The 17,142-nt window shown below is 38.2% G+C and overlaps 1 protein-coding gene across 3 annotated transcripts in view; it reads left to right on the top strand.

Annotated features, from left to right (window-relative positions):
- The window catches only part of FYB2 (FYN binding protein 2), a 1,416,888-nt gene that overhangs the window by 673,262 nt on the left and 726,484 nt on the right, over positions 1–17,142 (top strand). For all 3 annotated transcript variants that reach the window (XM_044085512.1, XM_044085511.1, XM_044085513.1), the window contains exon 5: positions 10,338–10,459. In XM_044085512.1, coding sequence (XP_043941447.1) covers positions 10,338–10,459 — 122 coding nt within the window. The remainder of the gene's footprint in view (positions 1–10,337; positions 10,460–17,142) is intronic.

The raw sequence follows: 17,142 nt of genomic DNA, 5'->3' as shown, positions 1-17,142 counted from the left end.
AGAAGTGGTAGTACATTTCACCACACTGTACTAGATTAGTAGCATAAAATTTATAGTTATTAGGAAGATACTGCACTACACTTACCTGGAATTGACTTAGTTTGGTTTTCCTGTTTTCTTTTTAGCAGCTGGCTTAGTCCAGTTTTTCTGACACACAACCTTGTATTACTTTGTGCCTACCCCTCTCCCCCACCTTGAACCTGCACAACTCCCTCGCACTCCTGCTTAATTACAGAGGTATCTTCCTTTTACTGTTCTGTCCTGGCCAGCCCTATAGTTCTGCAGTTTTGAGGACTGGTATAGCTCCGCTCCGTTCACCTCACTACTCTCGGCTCACTCCGCTCCCCTATCCTGCCCCCATTTCCCACCTGCCTCCACTACCTCTACATTTATTCTAACCCCAGATCACCTGGCCACACCCTCCTCCAATCAAAGGCCTGTCATACACACCCCCTATCAAATTTCTACCTTAAAAATGTACATAGTATCAACTTGCCATGCATTCACACTCACACCCATACTTGAACCCCAAAACCACCAAGACCCAACCACTACTCCCTCATAAAATACCATTAATCGTAGGATTTTTCTTCCTAACCCTCACATACCTAACAAACATCACATCATTATATAAAAACACATTACTAGAAAACACATCATTCCACATAACACTTTCTCAAACAAATATACACTCACACATTTTCTTTCCTATCTCTTCTACATTATTTAAAGACAGCTTAATCCTACACATTCATAAGTCTCACATAATACCCTTACATTAGAAAAACATCATTTAGATCCAACAGAGACATAGTGCACACAATTAAACACATACTGTTTATCACTAAAAATCTACTTATATCTGCAGACATACACCCAAACCCTGGACCACAAAAATCTCTGACCTGTTGATTTTGAATGTCCACATCAGAAGCATCTCTAACAAACTTTCTGACCTACACTCATTTATAGCTCACTAGTCCCCTGACATACTAACCATTACCGAGACATGGCTAAAACCCAGTACCTAAAATGAAGAAATTCTCCCACCAGGATATAATATCCTAAGACTGGACAGAGTGGGCAAAAAGAGAGGTGGAGTTGCTATCCTCTACAAAATACAATTAACATCAAACCTTTACAAGCCCCCATACCTAAATTTCAAAACGCGGAAACCTTAGGTTCAACCCTAAGCATAAATGACACACAAACTATCATCATTCTCTTCTGTTATATCCCCCAGGTAGTAACTCTCCCATCATTGAAGAAATGTTACAATGGGCCACAGATAATATCCCCCAAGAAACCATCTTATTAGGTGACCTGAACACTGATTGGTCAGCCTGTACCTCTTACAACCCCACTAACCATATTAATCTATACAGTTTTACCCAACTTATCCAAGAACCCACTAGAATCGACAAAAAAACCCCCACAGTCTATTCTAGATTGGACACTAATTAACTGCCCCAAAGAAATCTATCAGACAGGATGCCTTCCTGATGGTCTTAGTGACCATCTCCCCACCTTCCTCCTGCAGAAACGTACCAACATAGCCAAACCCATTGTTTTTAGACAAGTCAGAGAAGATCATAAACTAAATATACAAGAACTAAACAGTATTCTAAAACATAGTAACTGTGGAAACCACTTCAAACCCTAAATCTAGACCCAAGCCATTGACTACTTCAACAATATTCTCATCAATATCTTTGATAGACTTGCACCAATTAGGAAAATAAGAGCCAAGGCAAACTGTGCACCATGGCTAACTAGGGAAACTAGAGTCCTTCTAAAGTCAAGGGATAAGGCTTGGAGAATTTGGAAGAAAGACAATATTAGCCTAGCCAAACAAAGTTACCTACAATTGAGAAATCAAGCCAAGAGGCAAACTAAACTAAATAGACAAAATTACTTCTTCAGTATCCAAACCAGGCATTCAAAAGATTGCCAAAAGTTTTGGCATGCCATTAACTCTCTCCAAAAACCAGACAAAACTACCAGTCCCACTCCTAACTCCATGAATGACAACAAGGACATTGCCTCCCAATTCAATCACCACTTCACAGAATCCATCTTAACACTATCTTCCCAACTATCCAAAAACAGCCCTACATATAATCCAACCAAATGCCATGACAACATCCCATCCTTTACGCTCTGTCCTATTCCCACCTCAACAATTAAAAAACACCTCCTAAAACTGAAACCTACCACCCTTGCTGCTGACAATCTACCAGTCAATTTCCTAAAAATAGCTTCTGAATCCTTATTCTGCCCTATTTCTATTCTTATCAATCACTCCATACAAGAAGCATATGTCCCACAGCTATGGAAGGTATCATACATTATTCCACTGCATAAAGGTGGAAACTCTTACAAATACTCAAATTATCACCCCATTTCCATTCTTATCCCCTTATCTAAAATACTAGAGAAATGTATACATTCTCAGGTAACACAACTCATAAACTCAAACCATCTGCTCTCCCCCACACAGCATGGCTTTCGACAACTCCATAGCACAACCACCACTCTGCTCTCTTTCACCAATCTGATCAACCAACATAGAAATAATAGTAACTTTGTATCTGCAATATTTCTTGACTTCTCCAAAGCATTTGACATGGTTTTGCATTCCTTACTACTAGACACCCTGACATCCCTATCCTTTGCCCCTTCCCTCTATAATCTGGTTTAAAAGCAATCTGTCAAATGGCAAAGTATACTATCCCCCTTACTCCCAACTACGATAGGTGTACCACAAGGATCCATATTAGGTCCACTTATTTTCTCCATATTTACCAGAAATCTCCATAACACCACACAGCATGCTTCACTTATACAATACGCTGACGATTCAACTCTTGTTCAGCTCCATCACTTCCCACCCTACAACAACTCACCCAGGAATCCTTTAGCTCTGTGCAACGTTGGATCACTCTGATCCAACTTATCCTAAACCCCAATAAAACCAAATTACTACTTTTCACCCCTCTGTCATTCACTATCTCCTCCAAAAATGGCATTATTATCTCTCCCTCTGATCATACCAAACTCCTAGGTGTTGAAATTGATAAAAAATCTACACTTTGACATCCACATTTCACAAACTATCAAAAAAGTCCATAAAAAAATGTGAACATTATATAGGCACAGGAAATCCTTCTTGAAACAAGCACGGATTACCCTAGCCCAAACTCACCTCTTGTCTACCCTAATGTATGCTGCTACAATTCTTACCCAGCTTAGCAAACTTGACCTTGCCAGACTTGAATCATGTTATAATAAAATCACTAAGTTTGCAAACAACTCCACCTTTAGGAACCTACCATTGCCAGGCTGTAAGGGAACTGCAATGGCTGGAACTACCCCAGCTACTAACCTATCACCAATTAATCATTGCCTACAATCTGGTAACACATCTTAAGTAAAAAACCTGCACTAGGCAACTTCTCACCCACTATAATACAAATCGTCCTCTCTGATCTTCCGACAAACCCCTCCTCTGTATCTCTAGGGATAACAATACTACAGGAAAAGCACTGTTCTCCCACTCCATAGCTGGAACCTGGAATAATCTCCCTCCTGCTCTGATTTCTGCCCCTACCTCTTCTCATTTTAAAAACTCACTTAGAACACACTTAAAGAATAAGTGGTTATGCCCATGTATTAAGTCCCCAAATTATTCCACTTATACACCTCACTTCCTAATATACCTTCTGTAATATATATTATGGTCTAGGTCTTGTCTTAATGCTCATTGAATTTGTATACTTATTCTGTTATTAACCATGTGTAACTATTTTTGCCTGTATATATAGGTCTTGTTATGTCTTCTGCTGTATACTGTATTTTAATATATTGTTTGAAAATTCTCTGTATACTGTATTTTAACATATTGTGTAAAATTGTACTTATTGTGGAGCCCCCCCCCCCCCCCCCGGACTCTGCTGAAAATGGACCTGTGTCCAGTCGGACCATCCCGGTTAACAAATGTAAAATAAAAATAAATGTTCTTCTTCTTTCGGCTTTTTACCGGTTAGGGGTCGCCACAGCAGACCTCCAGTCCGCTAATGATTGGCAGTAGATTTTTTTACGGGTGATGAGGCGCCAGCTTGAAGCCTAACCTTCAACAAAGGCACGACCATTCTACGCATGTCTTTCTAATGCCACTCGACTGCAGGGCGGACATGCAGACTCCACATAGAAGGTGCTCTAGCCAAAAATCGAATGGAAGAACCTCTTGCTGTGAGGTAACAATGCTACCGCTTCACCACCGCGGCTTGTAAAATAAAAATAAATAAATTGTGTAAATAACTGGTCACAGTCTGTCAAATGGCTCAATTCCCTGTCGCACTTTTGGAGTACCCTTAGGCTCAATTCCTCCTCTTTAACATCTTTAGAAATCAAATCTACCTAGCAACCACACAAGCTGAAATTGTCCAATATGAGGTTGACACAACCCTGTTCTGCTCAGCATCCAATCTACTACTCCTCCAACAAAAAGCACAGGAAGCCTTCACAGAGATAGAAAATTGGCTAAATAATGCACAATTAATACTAAACCCAAAGAAAACTCAACTTATGTTATTTCTGCCAGCAAAGTCCAACAACCTCACCTTCTCCATAGTCTCAGCTAACAAAACCCTCATCTCCCCAATCCCTGAGGCTAAATTACCAGGACTTACTATCGATCAGCAATTAAAATTTAACAAACATTTATCTGTAACTGTCTCTAAAGTACATAAAGAATAGGGACCCTCTATCGCATCAATAGGTACCTAAACTCTAACTCTAGGATTTCTATAGCCAGAACCCATCTCCTATCTACTTTACTCTGTGCATCCCCAATACTAACAAACCTAAATAAAACTGACCTAAACAAACTGTCCACCTGTTACAACAAAATTGCCAGATTTGCAAACGGTGCTAAATCCCTGTTTCACAACTGCCTGTCCCTACATACTCTACACTGGCTAGAGTTCCCTAACTTATTACAATACCACCGACTAGTTCACCAAAGTCTATATTATCCTGAGAAAACCCCAGCCCTATCTGGACTTCTAAATCTCTACAACTCAGATCATCAATTGCAATCAAGTAACAAAGCTCTGATTGCAAATATCCCATGTAAAAACAACCAAAGGGAATCCCTCTTCCCCAATGAAGTTGCAAAGACATGGAATACCCTACCACCCGACCTCAGATTACAGAACTGTTTGGATACTTTCAAAAACCTCCTTAAATCATACCTCTTTTCCAAGCCTCTATGTAGCTGTAATCCACCCTCCTGAAGGCCAATCCAACATAAGAGCCTATCTCCCTAAGCATCCTTAGCACACACAAATATTGCTCTACAGTTACATTCTGTATATATTATATATAGTGTAAATATGATCTACTATGAAAATGCCTTGCATACTGTACTTCAGCTTTATAGCTTTATAATTGTTAGCTATCCTATACAATGTTTAGTCAACTTGTCTCTTCCATGTTACTGTATAACCTACTATTAATACTTTGTATAACTAATGTAATTTCTGCATGTATGGAGCTTTTCTCCCCAAGACTCTGCTGAAAATGGATACTAGTACTCCAGCCACACTATCCTGGTAAACAAATGTTAGCTAGATAGATAGATAAATAAATAATTTACTTCATCTGATTAAGGGTGGTATTTGTGGTCCTGGATTTGAGAAATCCCTAGAGATACAATGGAGTAAGAGGAGGAATGTGAAGATATTCAGCTGATGAACTACTTGAACTTAATGATCCAGTGGATATTAATAGTTTTAAAATTCTGTTATGAGGTCTGCATTGGTTAGGAAAACATTTTTTAAATATTAACGTGCATGTGACAAGTTTATCCTGTGAATGGACTGAAAGCCACTCAACATTGTGATGTACGTATACTGAGTGTTCTCAGTACAGAAGTTGTAATAATGTAGCAAATTGTTTTATGTGCTGCTGAAAGTATACTTAACTTGCTTGATGCCCCAGAAGATATGGGTATGGCATATTCCCGGACAGGAAAAATTACTTCTTTGACTGGATATGCCCTAAGCACTAGTGAGGCAGGACAGTGGCTCTGGGACAGGTTGTAAGTAGAGCTTGTGCTTTAGCAATAGTTTTACTAATCAGCATTGGTATCAACCACCTGTTTATTACTAACTACACAGGATAAAGTGAGTGCAGCATTATGCTACACTACCAAACACCTGAAGGCCACTACTGTCTCAAGTATTTTTTTTCTCATTGGCAGCAATGCCTTGCTTGTACTAAATACCAGGCGGCCTTTTATAAGTTCCAAATAAAATGACTCTTGTTTTGATTAAGGTGCCCTTCAAGTGAGGTATATGTATTTCTATTACGGTTCACTGAGTTGATGTTAATCTGCGGTGGTACTATGGATAACTGAGAAACAAAAGTCGAGCATTAATATTTTTAAAAGAAAATCCCACCCTGCTATACTGTACTGTACTACTCCTCAGAGAAAATCAATATATAAAGTTTAACAGCAGATCTGAATAAAAAAAAAATGTGTGGGACAATAGCAATGTAGAGGCATACTAACATAATCTGGATGCAATGTGTATTTGTGACACTTAACTTTTTTTCCCTTGTCATCAAGTCCACTGAGCTGATATACTGTTCAAATGTCAGGCTGTATATCTTATACATACATACATGTGCAGTGCATCTCTAGGTTCTTTGCTGATTAGAGAAGAATCGAATTGAAGTTCCCTGACATGCTATTATTTAAAATATAGGAGCTTCTGTAAAATAATTTTGTATTGTAACAGCAGTTTCATTTTACAGTATCCAAAAGACTACCAAAAATCCACAGGGTAAACCAAGGCAGATGTGATAAAAACCAGTTTAATGAATGGTAAGCGCTTTCATGCTCTCCTGAGAACTTCTTCAGACCATATAAAAAATACAAATTCACATACACTGCTTATCAAATTCATAGCATTTCAAGCTAACCTATCACAGAATAAAATCACTTAAATAGTCTCCGCCTTTTAAGAAAGGGTTTTAAAGGGATAGAGGTATTCAAACCTGGTGGTGTGTTGCTGTGTAGCCTATAACATTCTAGAACAGCAAGAGAGCAGATGGATTATTAGGCTACACAGCAACAGTGTGTAATTGTTGTTATATTTTTATTTACTTTGTCTATATTGACATGTTTCTCAGTGTAAAAGAAAATTGGTATGTTTTACATGCTGTTGTGTATTTTGTTCAAATTTTTACTTAGGCTGTGGGTAAAATGGATCAGCTGACCATCCCACCAACCTATTCGTCAAATTGAATGTTACTTTTTAGCGTCTGTACATAGGGCTGTGTATATTTGAGAGTTCAGTATTTCAGACAGCATCACACTTCAGGCAGTATTTTTACAAAGAAACCCAAAGACTCCTTTGTTGTCTTTTCAAGGCAGATCTCTGGATATGAATGTTAGATTTATTTACTCAGGAATTAAAGTTCTCTGATTTTATCTGTCACCATTTTTTGGTTTTGTTCCAATTATGGAAAAATAATGGAGTGCACAGCTTACTTCCATGGGAAGACGGCATACTTTATTCAAGGCTAAAATCACAAAATGTAAGCAGCCTTAAGGGGAACACCCAGCAGTGTGCTGAACTTATAGTAGATGGAACTGCCTGTAATGAACTGGAGTATATAGAAAATTTGCTGTCTGAAAAATGTAGCTCCTATTTCACCCTTAGTTACTCCCCAGGAGTGTACTCTACCATTTCTCCCGCAAGTATCACTAAAGAACAGGTCCTCGCTTCAGTCTCCAAACCTAAAAACACTGCATCACTGGGTCCTGTTACTATCCCAGAATGCCTTCTAAATAGGTTGAAACATGACCTACCAGGCCTACTAGACTCTCTATTCAACAACAGTCTTCAGACAGCATTCATTCCTAGGGAATTGAGGACTGAGATGGTCACTCTGTACATAAGGGGTACCATCAACAGACCAAGGAAACTGCAGCCTCATATGTTTGACTACTTGTATGTACAAGGCCATGGAAAGAATTATTGTGGGCCTGATAAAGGCATAGGAAATCTTCAGTTGCTGGACCCAAAAGTAAACCCTCCACACTGATGACACCAGAGGGTGAAACCGGTATGATGTTATAGCCTTGAGCTGTGAGTTGTTAGCTGCTGTGTGCTGCTTGCCATATTCCACTGAACTGAAGCAGAGATTTAAGTAAAGAAGTATAATTTCACATTTTTTTCCTGGTGGATTTATTTTTTACTGCATTTATTTTGCTATTCGCTTTCCATGGAGGGTTGCTTGGAGTGCCGTTCCTGATTTTGTGGTGAACTGTATCTTGGATGCCATCTAGAAGAGCTTAATGGTAAATAAATGAACCTTAAATGAAGACAGTAGTACAGGTACAGATTAAAATATGCATATAATAGAAAAGTTAATAAAAGTAGAATTCAATTATATGCAAAAATCTAAGCTGTGATACCTGAGCTGACTAAACAGCATTCTCCAAAAATACTGTCATTAATTGTCATAAGTTGCATAAAATAAATCATTCTCAACTGATCTGCCACAAGCAAGACAGCATAACACAGCATAGCACGCAGTTATATACATTGTTCCCCTGCCTTCAGTGGTTTTCATGTGAATTCATTTTCATTTTGCTAACTCAGTTAACACTGGAGAAAAAAACACATAGATGGACCAGTTCTTTTGCTTGTCATAGCAGAGCTTCTAAAAAACAGCAGCTTAATCCCATCAGACCTGCAACAGTAGACTTTGCCAATACATAACCAATTCTACTTCATTTCCTTGATAACACTCTTATGCGGCTTAGTGATGTAATGCAAGTCATAATGTTCATTAGAGGCTGCAGGAATTGCACCTCAAAAGTCAGTCACTGAATTTTCATCTCTTTTGTCACGTTCACAGAAGAAGTCAGCAAGCCTACAGACCCAACACATTTAAAAAACATCCTTAGTTTTTTTTATTCAGTTAGAAAAAAAGTCACACATTCCTTAGCTATAAGAACAAACATACTCTACAGATGATCGGTAGAGAACAGAAAGACAATATACATTGCTGTTTTATCTCAGTTTTCTTTAGCCTGTCACAAGACCAGGCATCATAAACTATTTTTTAGCATGATTGCAATATTTGGTTAATGGATTGCCATTTTTTTAATTCCATGTTTTTACACTTCATTGTACCAGTCAGTGCTTTCAAATAACTTAGTGGCCATATTATGGCCAATTTTGGGCTGTTCCTCTACTTTCAAAATGCAATGTTTTTCAGACTGAGAACAAATTAATTTGGTCCCTAGTTGACAAGGAGGTGACTGGCATATACATTATCACATTATTTATTGAGTCACAGTGTATTAAGAGTCTTACTATACCTTGTAGTCAGATTAATTATTTGTATTAGAATTTTGTGTTTAAAATGGTACAGAAATGCTCCTCTTGTGGGACTTCAAGAGACGTCATTGTTCCAATTTGTACTGGGCAGATTTAAATCACCTACCCCAATTATGTTGTACCAGTTAGTTAATTAAAGAAATTATATTAGCTTTTGCATAGCTGTTCTGTGTTTGAAGTCATGGAAGTGCATACTAGGTGTACCCCAGTTAAGTCCCATGTACCAAGCAGTCAGTTTTTTTTAAATCTGGTTCATCAATAGTTTTTTTCTTTTGTTTGTTTATTGTTTTTCCCAACAGCGTAAACAAAACTCTTTATGTAAGCAAAAATAACTCAGAGCATAAACACAACTCTTTATGTAAGCAAAAATGACTCCAGTCTGGAACCGTGCAAGAGGTCCAGTAAATTGATTACTTCATTTTTCTGATTTTAAACAAGTTTCTGATAACAGTAGCAATATTACCATTAGTCTCTGATATTTCTTTCTTCCATATCTTGTGCTGTTATTTTGAATTACTTGACTGTGATAAGAGGATGTGTATACAAATACTGATTGCACAGATCAACTTCTGACTTCAGTGGCTTTTTAGAAACATGTTGTATAATGTAACTACCTGCATTTCCCTGTCTGTTTCTCTCTCTCAAAATCTGTTACTCATTTCTTGGTTATACAGATAGCATTATAAAGGTAGAATTGTACAGTTTGGCAATGCATACAATTTTTCCTAAAATAAATCTATTGTATATTGTTAGATTGTCTTCAGAAGTGACTGAAGTAAAGGTTAGTTGAAAGTACCTGTGAAAATTAACACATATATTACTAAGTTGCCAATGCATGTAAGTCATGATATTGCACATGCCATTTTCCATTTCTGGAACTGCTGATCACTAACACTTGCATACCTAATGTTACAGTGATGGAATTTCAAACCCGAGCATTTATGAAGAGACAGAAAACATTCTATATGGGAAAAAGTGCCAGTACGATCATGAAAATGGTTATAATTCTGAACCACAAATAAGATTTCACACTGAAGGTAAGTTTTTAAAATATATTTTAGCAGATTTTTAAATTTGATAGAAAATAGTTGAACAACAAAAGAAATTGCCAGAAAATGATTAGTTATACCTACATTCTACATTTATTGTACAGTGTGGAGAAAAAAAAATGCTTTCTGAATATAAAAAACATGCTCAGCAAGTGCTTTGGGAACATGCTTAAACCAAGTTAACTTTTTCCAGAAATGTAGTTCAGTCTTTGCAAATGGCTGATTTACAAACATGTCACAGTGTTAAAGGTTTTGGCAACCAAAACTAGGTGAAATATTTTATTTGATTAAAAAAGGTTTTCATGCTTACTGCTAAACTTGTTCTTCTGGTTACAATTTATATTTTCGTGTGTGCTGTTTATTAACTTGTTAGAGAGCTTTGTTAAGGCTTCCCAAAAGTTGCTTATCTATCTTTGGTTTAAAGATGAGTTTTTCATTATTTATGCCTTGCTTTACCTTAGGGAGAATATAATCATGTTTAGTTACGGCCCGTATGTTTATTGGTAAGTACTAGGCAACTGGCCTGCAGACCATTTCAAGCTCAGCCAAAAAACTCTGTTAAAATTTTCCCTCTAGCCTTAAGGAGGGCCAGCCAAGATAGACTGCAAGATAATTTGAAGCTGCCTTTACAGTTATCTAGGTTTACCTTGAAGGTGGCAACAGTGCTACTCTGCTTAACATGCTTGCTTCCAAAGGTGAGGGATACATTGTGATATGAATGTATCTTACCAATGTGTCGTATTTACCTGCTGATGAAGGTTTAGTTCCTTTAACTGAGTATTTGATGTACCATTAGTTTTGTGAAGGAATAGAAGATCTTTCATGGCACAAATGGCTAGACATAGATCTCCAATGAGGAAGTCTGTAAGCGACTGAGTAGATAGGAGCTGTAAGTCTCTCCTAACTAAAAAGATCAGGGGCCACAAAAGTTTTAGTTATGAAACTTTGAGGTCCTGTAAGTTGTATGATGAGTTTAGATAAATGCATGCCAAAATGGGAAGGAGTTAAGACTTCTTTGTATCTGGTGGAGATGCCTTTGGAAATGAGATTGGTAGATATCTGAGCAGCATGTTTACTTCGTATACACACAGTATTCTCTGACATCTGCATCTCTGATGACGGGAAACTTGTCATTTGTCTTAAAAGATCCTCTCATTAATGCTATATATGTCAGGCTGCATGTAGTTATAGTTCAGGTCCACAACTGCTTATAGATACACAGTCTTAGGTCCACAACTGCTTATAGATACACAGTCTTGTATTTACTGGTTCAACACATGCATTATGTTTAACTGTATCCATATCAACATAGTTAGAACTTCAGTTTTTTGTTGTATTTGCTTGTTACTTCCCTATCTTCTTTGTCACTGTTCTTTCTCTTACTTGCATTTATTTTCTGTTATTTTCTCCAATTCTTTTACTATTCGATTCAGCAGCATAGCAATCTGCACTCGTACCACCAGCAAGTCCTGTCAGTCCCCCAAATGTGGCATCAGTAGCAGTGCCACCACCACTGCAACCAGTGGAAGCACCCAGCACCTTTGGATCCCAGCCTGCCACATTTACCTTCACACTTCCTGCTTTACTTGTGCCACCTGCATTAGGTAGCCCAGAACTGGAAGCTGGGACATTTCTACTCACCAGTAGCAGTGAGACTGGAAGTGCCGCAGCTAGCAGAGATTGCAGCGGATATAATTGACAGGAGATTGAATGCCCACATTAGTCAAATTGAGAACATGCTGAATAAACCCATTGAGTCTAATCCATGCCTAGCATTGGCTCTATCATATGAACCAAAATCCAGTGGTTACGAGCAGTCTCCCACTGAATCTCAGCTGGCAGAACTTACAGCTGTAAACACCCATCCTATCCCCCAACCTAGGGTTCTCCTCACTTTTGTGCCCATGCCTACCCCTATTAGTCATGCACTCCATCCACTGTCTTCCCCCTGTTTAGTTGATGTCTCCTCCTCTATTGTGTTTCACCTCCCTTATTGTGTTACTCCACACTCTTGTAGTCATTTCTGTCTTCCCTTGTTAACAAACTTAATCCTCTTATTTCCCTAACTTCTTCCCCAACATTTTCTTCTCTTTATAAAAACAAAATGGGCATCTGTCCTCCTCAAAAAAGTATTCCCCTTCTACTCCACCTGTTCCTTATCCTTATTTGCTCACGCTTTGTTCTGTCCTGTTCTTGCTTACCCTTTTCATGTCTTCTACTTCCTTTTCTAGCTCTGTGAAGGAATCTGAGATCTTTCATGGCACAAAAGGCTAGACATAGATCTCCATGGAGGAGTCTGTAAAAAAAAGTGAGTACAGAGAAAAGGCTGCCAGTCTGTCCTGATAACTAAAATATTTGAGGCCATTGATCTTTGTAGTTATGAATCTCTGAAGTCTGTTAAGTTGCATGATATGTTTAGATAAAACATTTGTGAAAAGGTGCTTTATGTTTAATAATGAGTCTTATAAGATATGACTAGAGAGGAATTAAGACTTCTTTGAGTTTTGTGAAGACACCTTTGGAAATTAGATGGGCCAAATGAAAGGCTTTCCGAGCTACTCTGGAAACATGATGGTCAAATGACAAGGAATTATCAGTGAGTACACAGAACCCTTGCAACAGTGTCTGAATGGGGGATGCATCTCCTATAGGGTTAGTGAAAGTGTTTTGTTTATCAACATGAACAATGCTGCATCCTTTTGCATTTTATTTGAGACCATTGTCATTGCACCAGTTGTTAACATCGTCTAAGCAGTGTTGGAACAGTTGTGAGTTAGTTGAAGATGGAAGAACAACACCCAGTTTACAGTCATCTGCAGTCATAGTTAACCATAGTCCAGTGTGCAAGTCTCAAGAAATATACAACAAGTAGGATAGGGCCTAAAACTGAGCCCTGTGGTACACCACTTGCAACTGTCTTGCTTTCAGAAGTGGCACCTGCTACTCTAACCACAGAGGTTGTGTCAGACAACCAGTTAGCTATCCATCACACAATATAAGGATTTATATTCAGATTTACAAGTCTGTTGGTAATTCTTGCATGTGGAGTAGTGTTGAAGGCCTTGGCCATATCCAGATGTGCTGTATGTACTGCATAACCGCGATCATTATTTGATCTCATACTTTCCCTTATGTGGGTGACATTTTCTGTCTGTGTAGCTGTTAAATGTTTTTAGCAGTCGTGGTTCCACTTTAATCCTTTATTTTTTTATTTTATTTATTGAGTTATTTATTTATTTTATTCATTTTGTGTGCAGACTATACTTGGGAACACCAGTGAATTGTAGTACTTTGAACATCAAATATATTAGTCCAAAAACACAAACTCTAGTGTAAAGTCGATTAAGAAAGAATGGCTGAAATCCTGCCTACGCACTGTCTGTGTGTGTCTGTATGTGATTAAGGTAAGCGGGAATGCTCATCAAGAACAGTTTCTGTGTTACAGTTTATTTATTTATTTCATTTGTTAACCGGGTAGTGTCCGACTGGGTCAGAAGCCCATTTTCAGCAGAGACCCGGGGAGAAAAGCTCCATAGTGGATTACAATAGTATTTACATATGACATATACAAGTTACAATTAATTACTTACACAGGAATACAAATTACAAGTTATTACAGTAGTGTTAGAAAAAAGCAATCAGGAAGTAACAAAGTTAGACATATTTAAAATATTGCGCAATTATCAAAGTATATCAAGCATTGTCTGTTCTCCATACTTCATACTATTCTTTTGGAATTCTTTTGGTAGAACGATTCAAAGAAGACAGGAGATACTGAGAAAGGGAGGAAAATGGAGGATATAAATATTTGCGGGTACAGATGTTTAGCCTGGAGTAGTACAGGAGCAGGGCCTACGTTTAGAGAAATGCTCTTAAAGGGTCTTTTTAATGTGCTGATGGTGAGAATATGCTGTGGAAGAGAGTTTCATTGCTTGGCTATGGTATGAGAGAATAGGGAGATGCCATAAGCATTTTGAGCTTTGCTAACTTTTAACGATATTTTTTCAGCAAATCTAAAGGATGTTAGGTTACTATAGAGTTGGACTAGGTCTGATAGATCTAGGCGTCTGTCAGACTTGTATATGACTACGTGGGCGGTTAGTAGTTGAGTCAGGGAGAGGAGATGAGCGAGCTCTAGCTGAATTAATGCAGTACAGTGGTGAGATCTACAAGATTGATTTGTAGCGAATTTTGCAGTTTTGTTATTGCAGGATTCGAGGCTATTTAGGGCAGATATATGAAGGCTGGTAAATATTTAGAGCAATATAGAAGGGAAGATAATAGATGGGTCCGAGCAGTAGCGAGTCTGGCTTGGTCAGTAAGAAATGGTTTTGCTCTGTAGAGTGAACCCAGTTTGGCATGGACCTTTTTAATGGTTAGAGCAAGGTGTTTATCAAACTTAAGTCCAATATCAGTTGTAACACCAATAAGTTTTGTATGTTCTACTGGCTCTATTGTGGCACCATTGGAAGAGGAAATAAAGATAGGAGGTAGAGTTTTAGATGATGGGTTTTGGTGGAAGACCATAAGTTTGTTTTTTTTGGGGGGGTTAAGTATAAGTTGATGGAATTTTAGATAGTTTTCTATACTGTGGAGGGCTGCTTGAGTTTTTTCTTGAAGTTCTTTGATAGTGGGGGCAGAGCAGTGAAGCATAATTGGCATATTGTACAATTGAGGCTGGGTTAGCTGCAGTATGAAGGTCATTAGTAAAGATAGTGAAAAGGAGTGGACCAAGAATTGAGCCTTGTGGGACCCCAACTCTTACAGGGAGCTGAGTGGAGAATTTATTTTCCCATAGAGTGGCTTGTTTTCTGTCAGTCAGGTAGCTATGAAACCATTTTAGGGTTTTAGAGCTAGAGTGGTAGATGGCTAGTTTGTTTAGAACTATTTGATGTGACACAGTGTCAAATCCTTTTGACATGTCTAGGAAGGTAGCTGATACTAGTTGTTTTTTGTTTTTAAGTTGGTATACAGTATCAGTAAAGCTGATGAGTGCTGTACTGGTACTATACTTGGGCAGAAACCGTGTTGTGTTTTGGATAATAGATTATTGGTCAGGAAGTGGTCTAATATCCGTGTCTGTGTACATTTCTGGCGAGTGGGGACAGAATGACTATGGGTCTATAGATGGATATATCAGTCGAGTGGCCGCCTTTATGTAAGGGTATTATGTGGGATATTTTCCTAAGGGATGGTACATACTGTTCAGAGATAGAATGGTTGATTAGAACAGTTATAGGGTAAGCAATGGAAGGAGCTGCTAGTTGAAGAAAGTCACTAGGTAGCTGGTCAGCGGTTAGTGTGCAAGGTTTTAATTTGGTGATAAGAGTTTAATGTAGTTGGTTTGAACTGGTTTTAGTTTGAGAAGTGTAGTGTTGTTGTCAGGAGTCTGAGCTATGGTAGGAGTAGTACTGGGGGTGTTGCTAAATAGGGAGGTTATTGAGTTAATAAAGTGGGAGTTAAATTGAGTGGCTCTGGACTCATTTTGGTTGGTCAGTGATGGGGCTGGGGTAGTGGGTTTTCCTGGGTTGAGAAGGAGATTTATTGTTTGCCAGAATCTCTTGCGATTGTTCTGGCATGTTAGTTGAATTGCGTGAAAGTAGTTTTTTTTTTTTTTTTTTTTTGTCGTGTTTAGTTTTTTAGCCCGATTTCTAAGTTGCTGGTAGGTAGTGAGGTTTTTGAAAAAATGAGAAGGAAGTACCGCCAATAAAGAGAATTGCAGCTAACCAGGAACCTTCACAGTTGCAATTTTCGTGAAATAGGAAGATAACACCACCAAATCGTACCAAATAGCCCTTTATTGACCTAGGTTTCGTTCATCTACGAACTTCATCAGAGGTGAGGTTTTGTTTAGAGTTACTACTTTGATAGTGAGACCAGGCACTACCTGTTTGTTTTAGTAAATGAAGAGTGTCTTTTGATAGCCAGGGAAGCCTTTTAGAGTTTGTGTGTATTTTTCTTATGGGGGCTAGTTCATTAAGTATTTGAAGGAAGGAGGTATTGAAGTACTGAACTGCACTATCAAGTGGAAGATGTCTCAAGTGTGTCCAACCACATTGTAAAATCAGAGAATTAAATAAAGAAAGACAGAAATGTTTATTTTTTATTGCGAATGTCGCGAAAAGAAATATTGGAGAAATTCTGAAAATGCTTTCTAACCAAGTAGGTATCTTATGCTACCCAGAAGTTGCTTTATATTGAAACCTGTGTTGACTGCTGTGCTGCTAATCAGTAAACTGCCCTGCTCACAGTATAACAGACATTGTGTTACTGTCATAATGTAATTTATTTATGAAGCATGGTTATGCAGTTTTCTCTTCCAGTAGCTGAGGAAATCATTGCAGGATAAGCATTTTAACGCTTCATCTGTGAAAATTTATGTCAATCGACTTCTGTCCAAAGCATAGTACTTTTTTTGGACTTCCAGTACTAAGGTACTCACCCTTCAGGAACCTGGAAAGTGAAATAGCTATCTCCACTTCATATGAAATACAGTAGTGTGGTGTGGTTAAACTCATTCCAGTAAAGTGCTGCATTCTGTTTCTGCTGCTAGCCACTAATATCAGACATTCCATTATTTTAAAATACATTACATTACTATTGGATTTAATTTCGTGCATGTAATATGAGCTCAAGGGCCTCTGTCTCTTTTAACAGATGAGATCTAACTC

The sequence above is a fragment of the Protopterus annectens genome, chromosome 10.part0 (assembly GCF_019279795.1).
Source record: "Protopterus annectens isolate FY-2018-M chromosome 10.part0, PAN1.0, whole genome shotgun sequence".
In the NCBI taxonomy this organism is placed as follows: domain Eukaryota; kingdom Metazoa; phylum Chordata; order Ceratodontiformes; family Protopteridae; genus Protopterus; species Protopterus annectens.
Note: the sequence above shows the minus strand (reverse complement) of the source record. Positions and strands in the feature narration are given on the sequence as shown.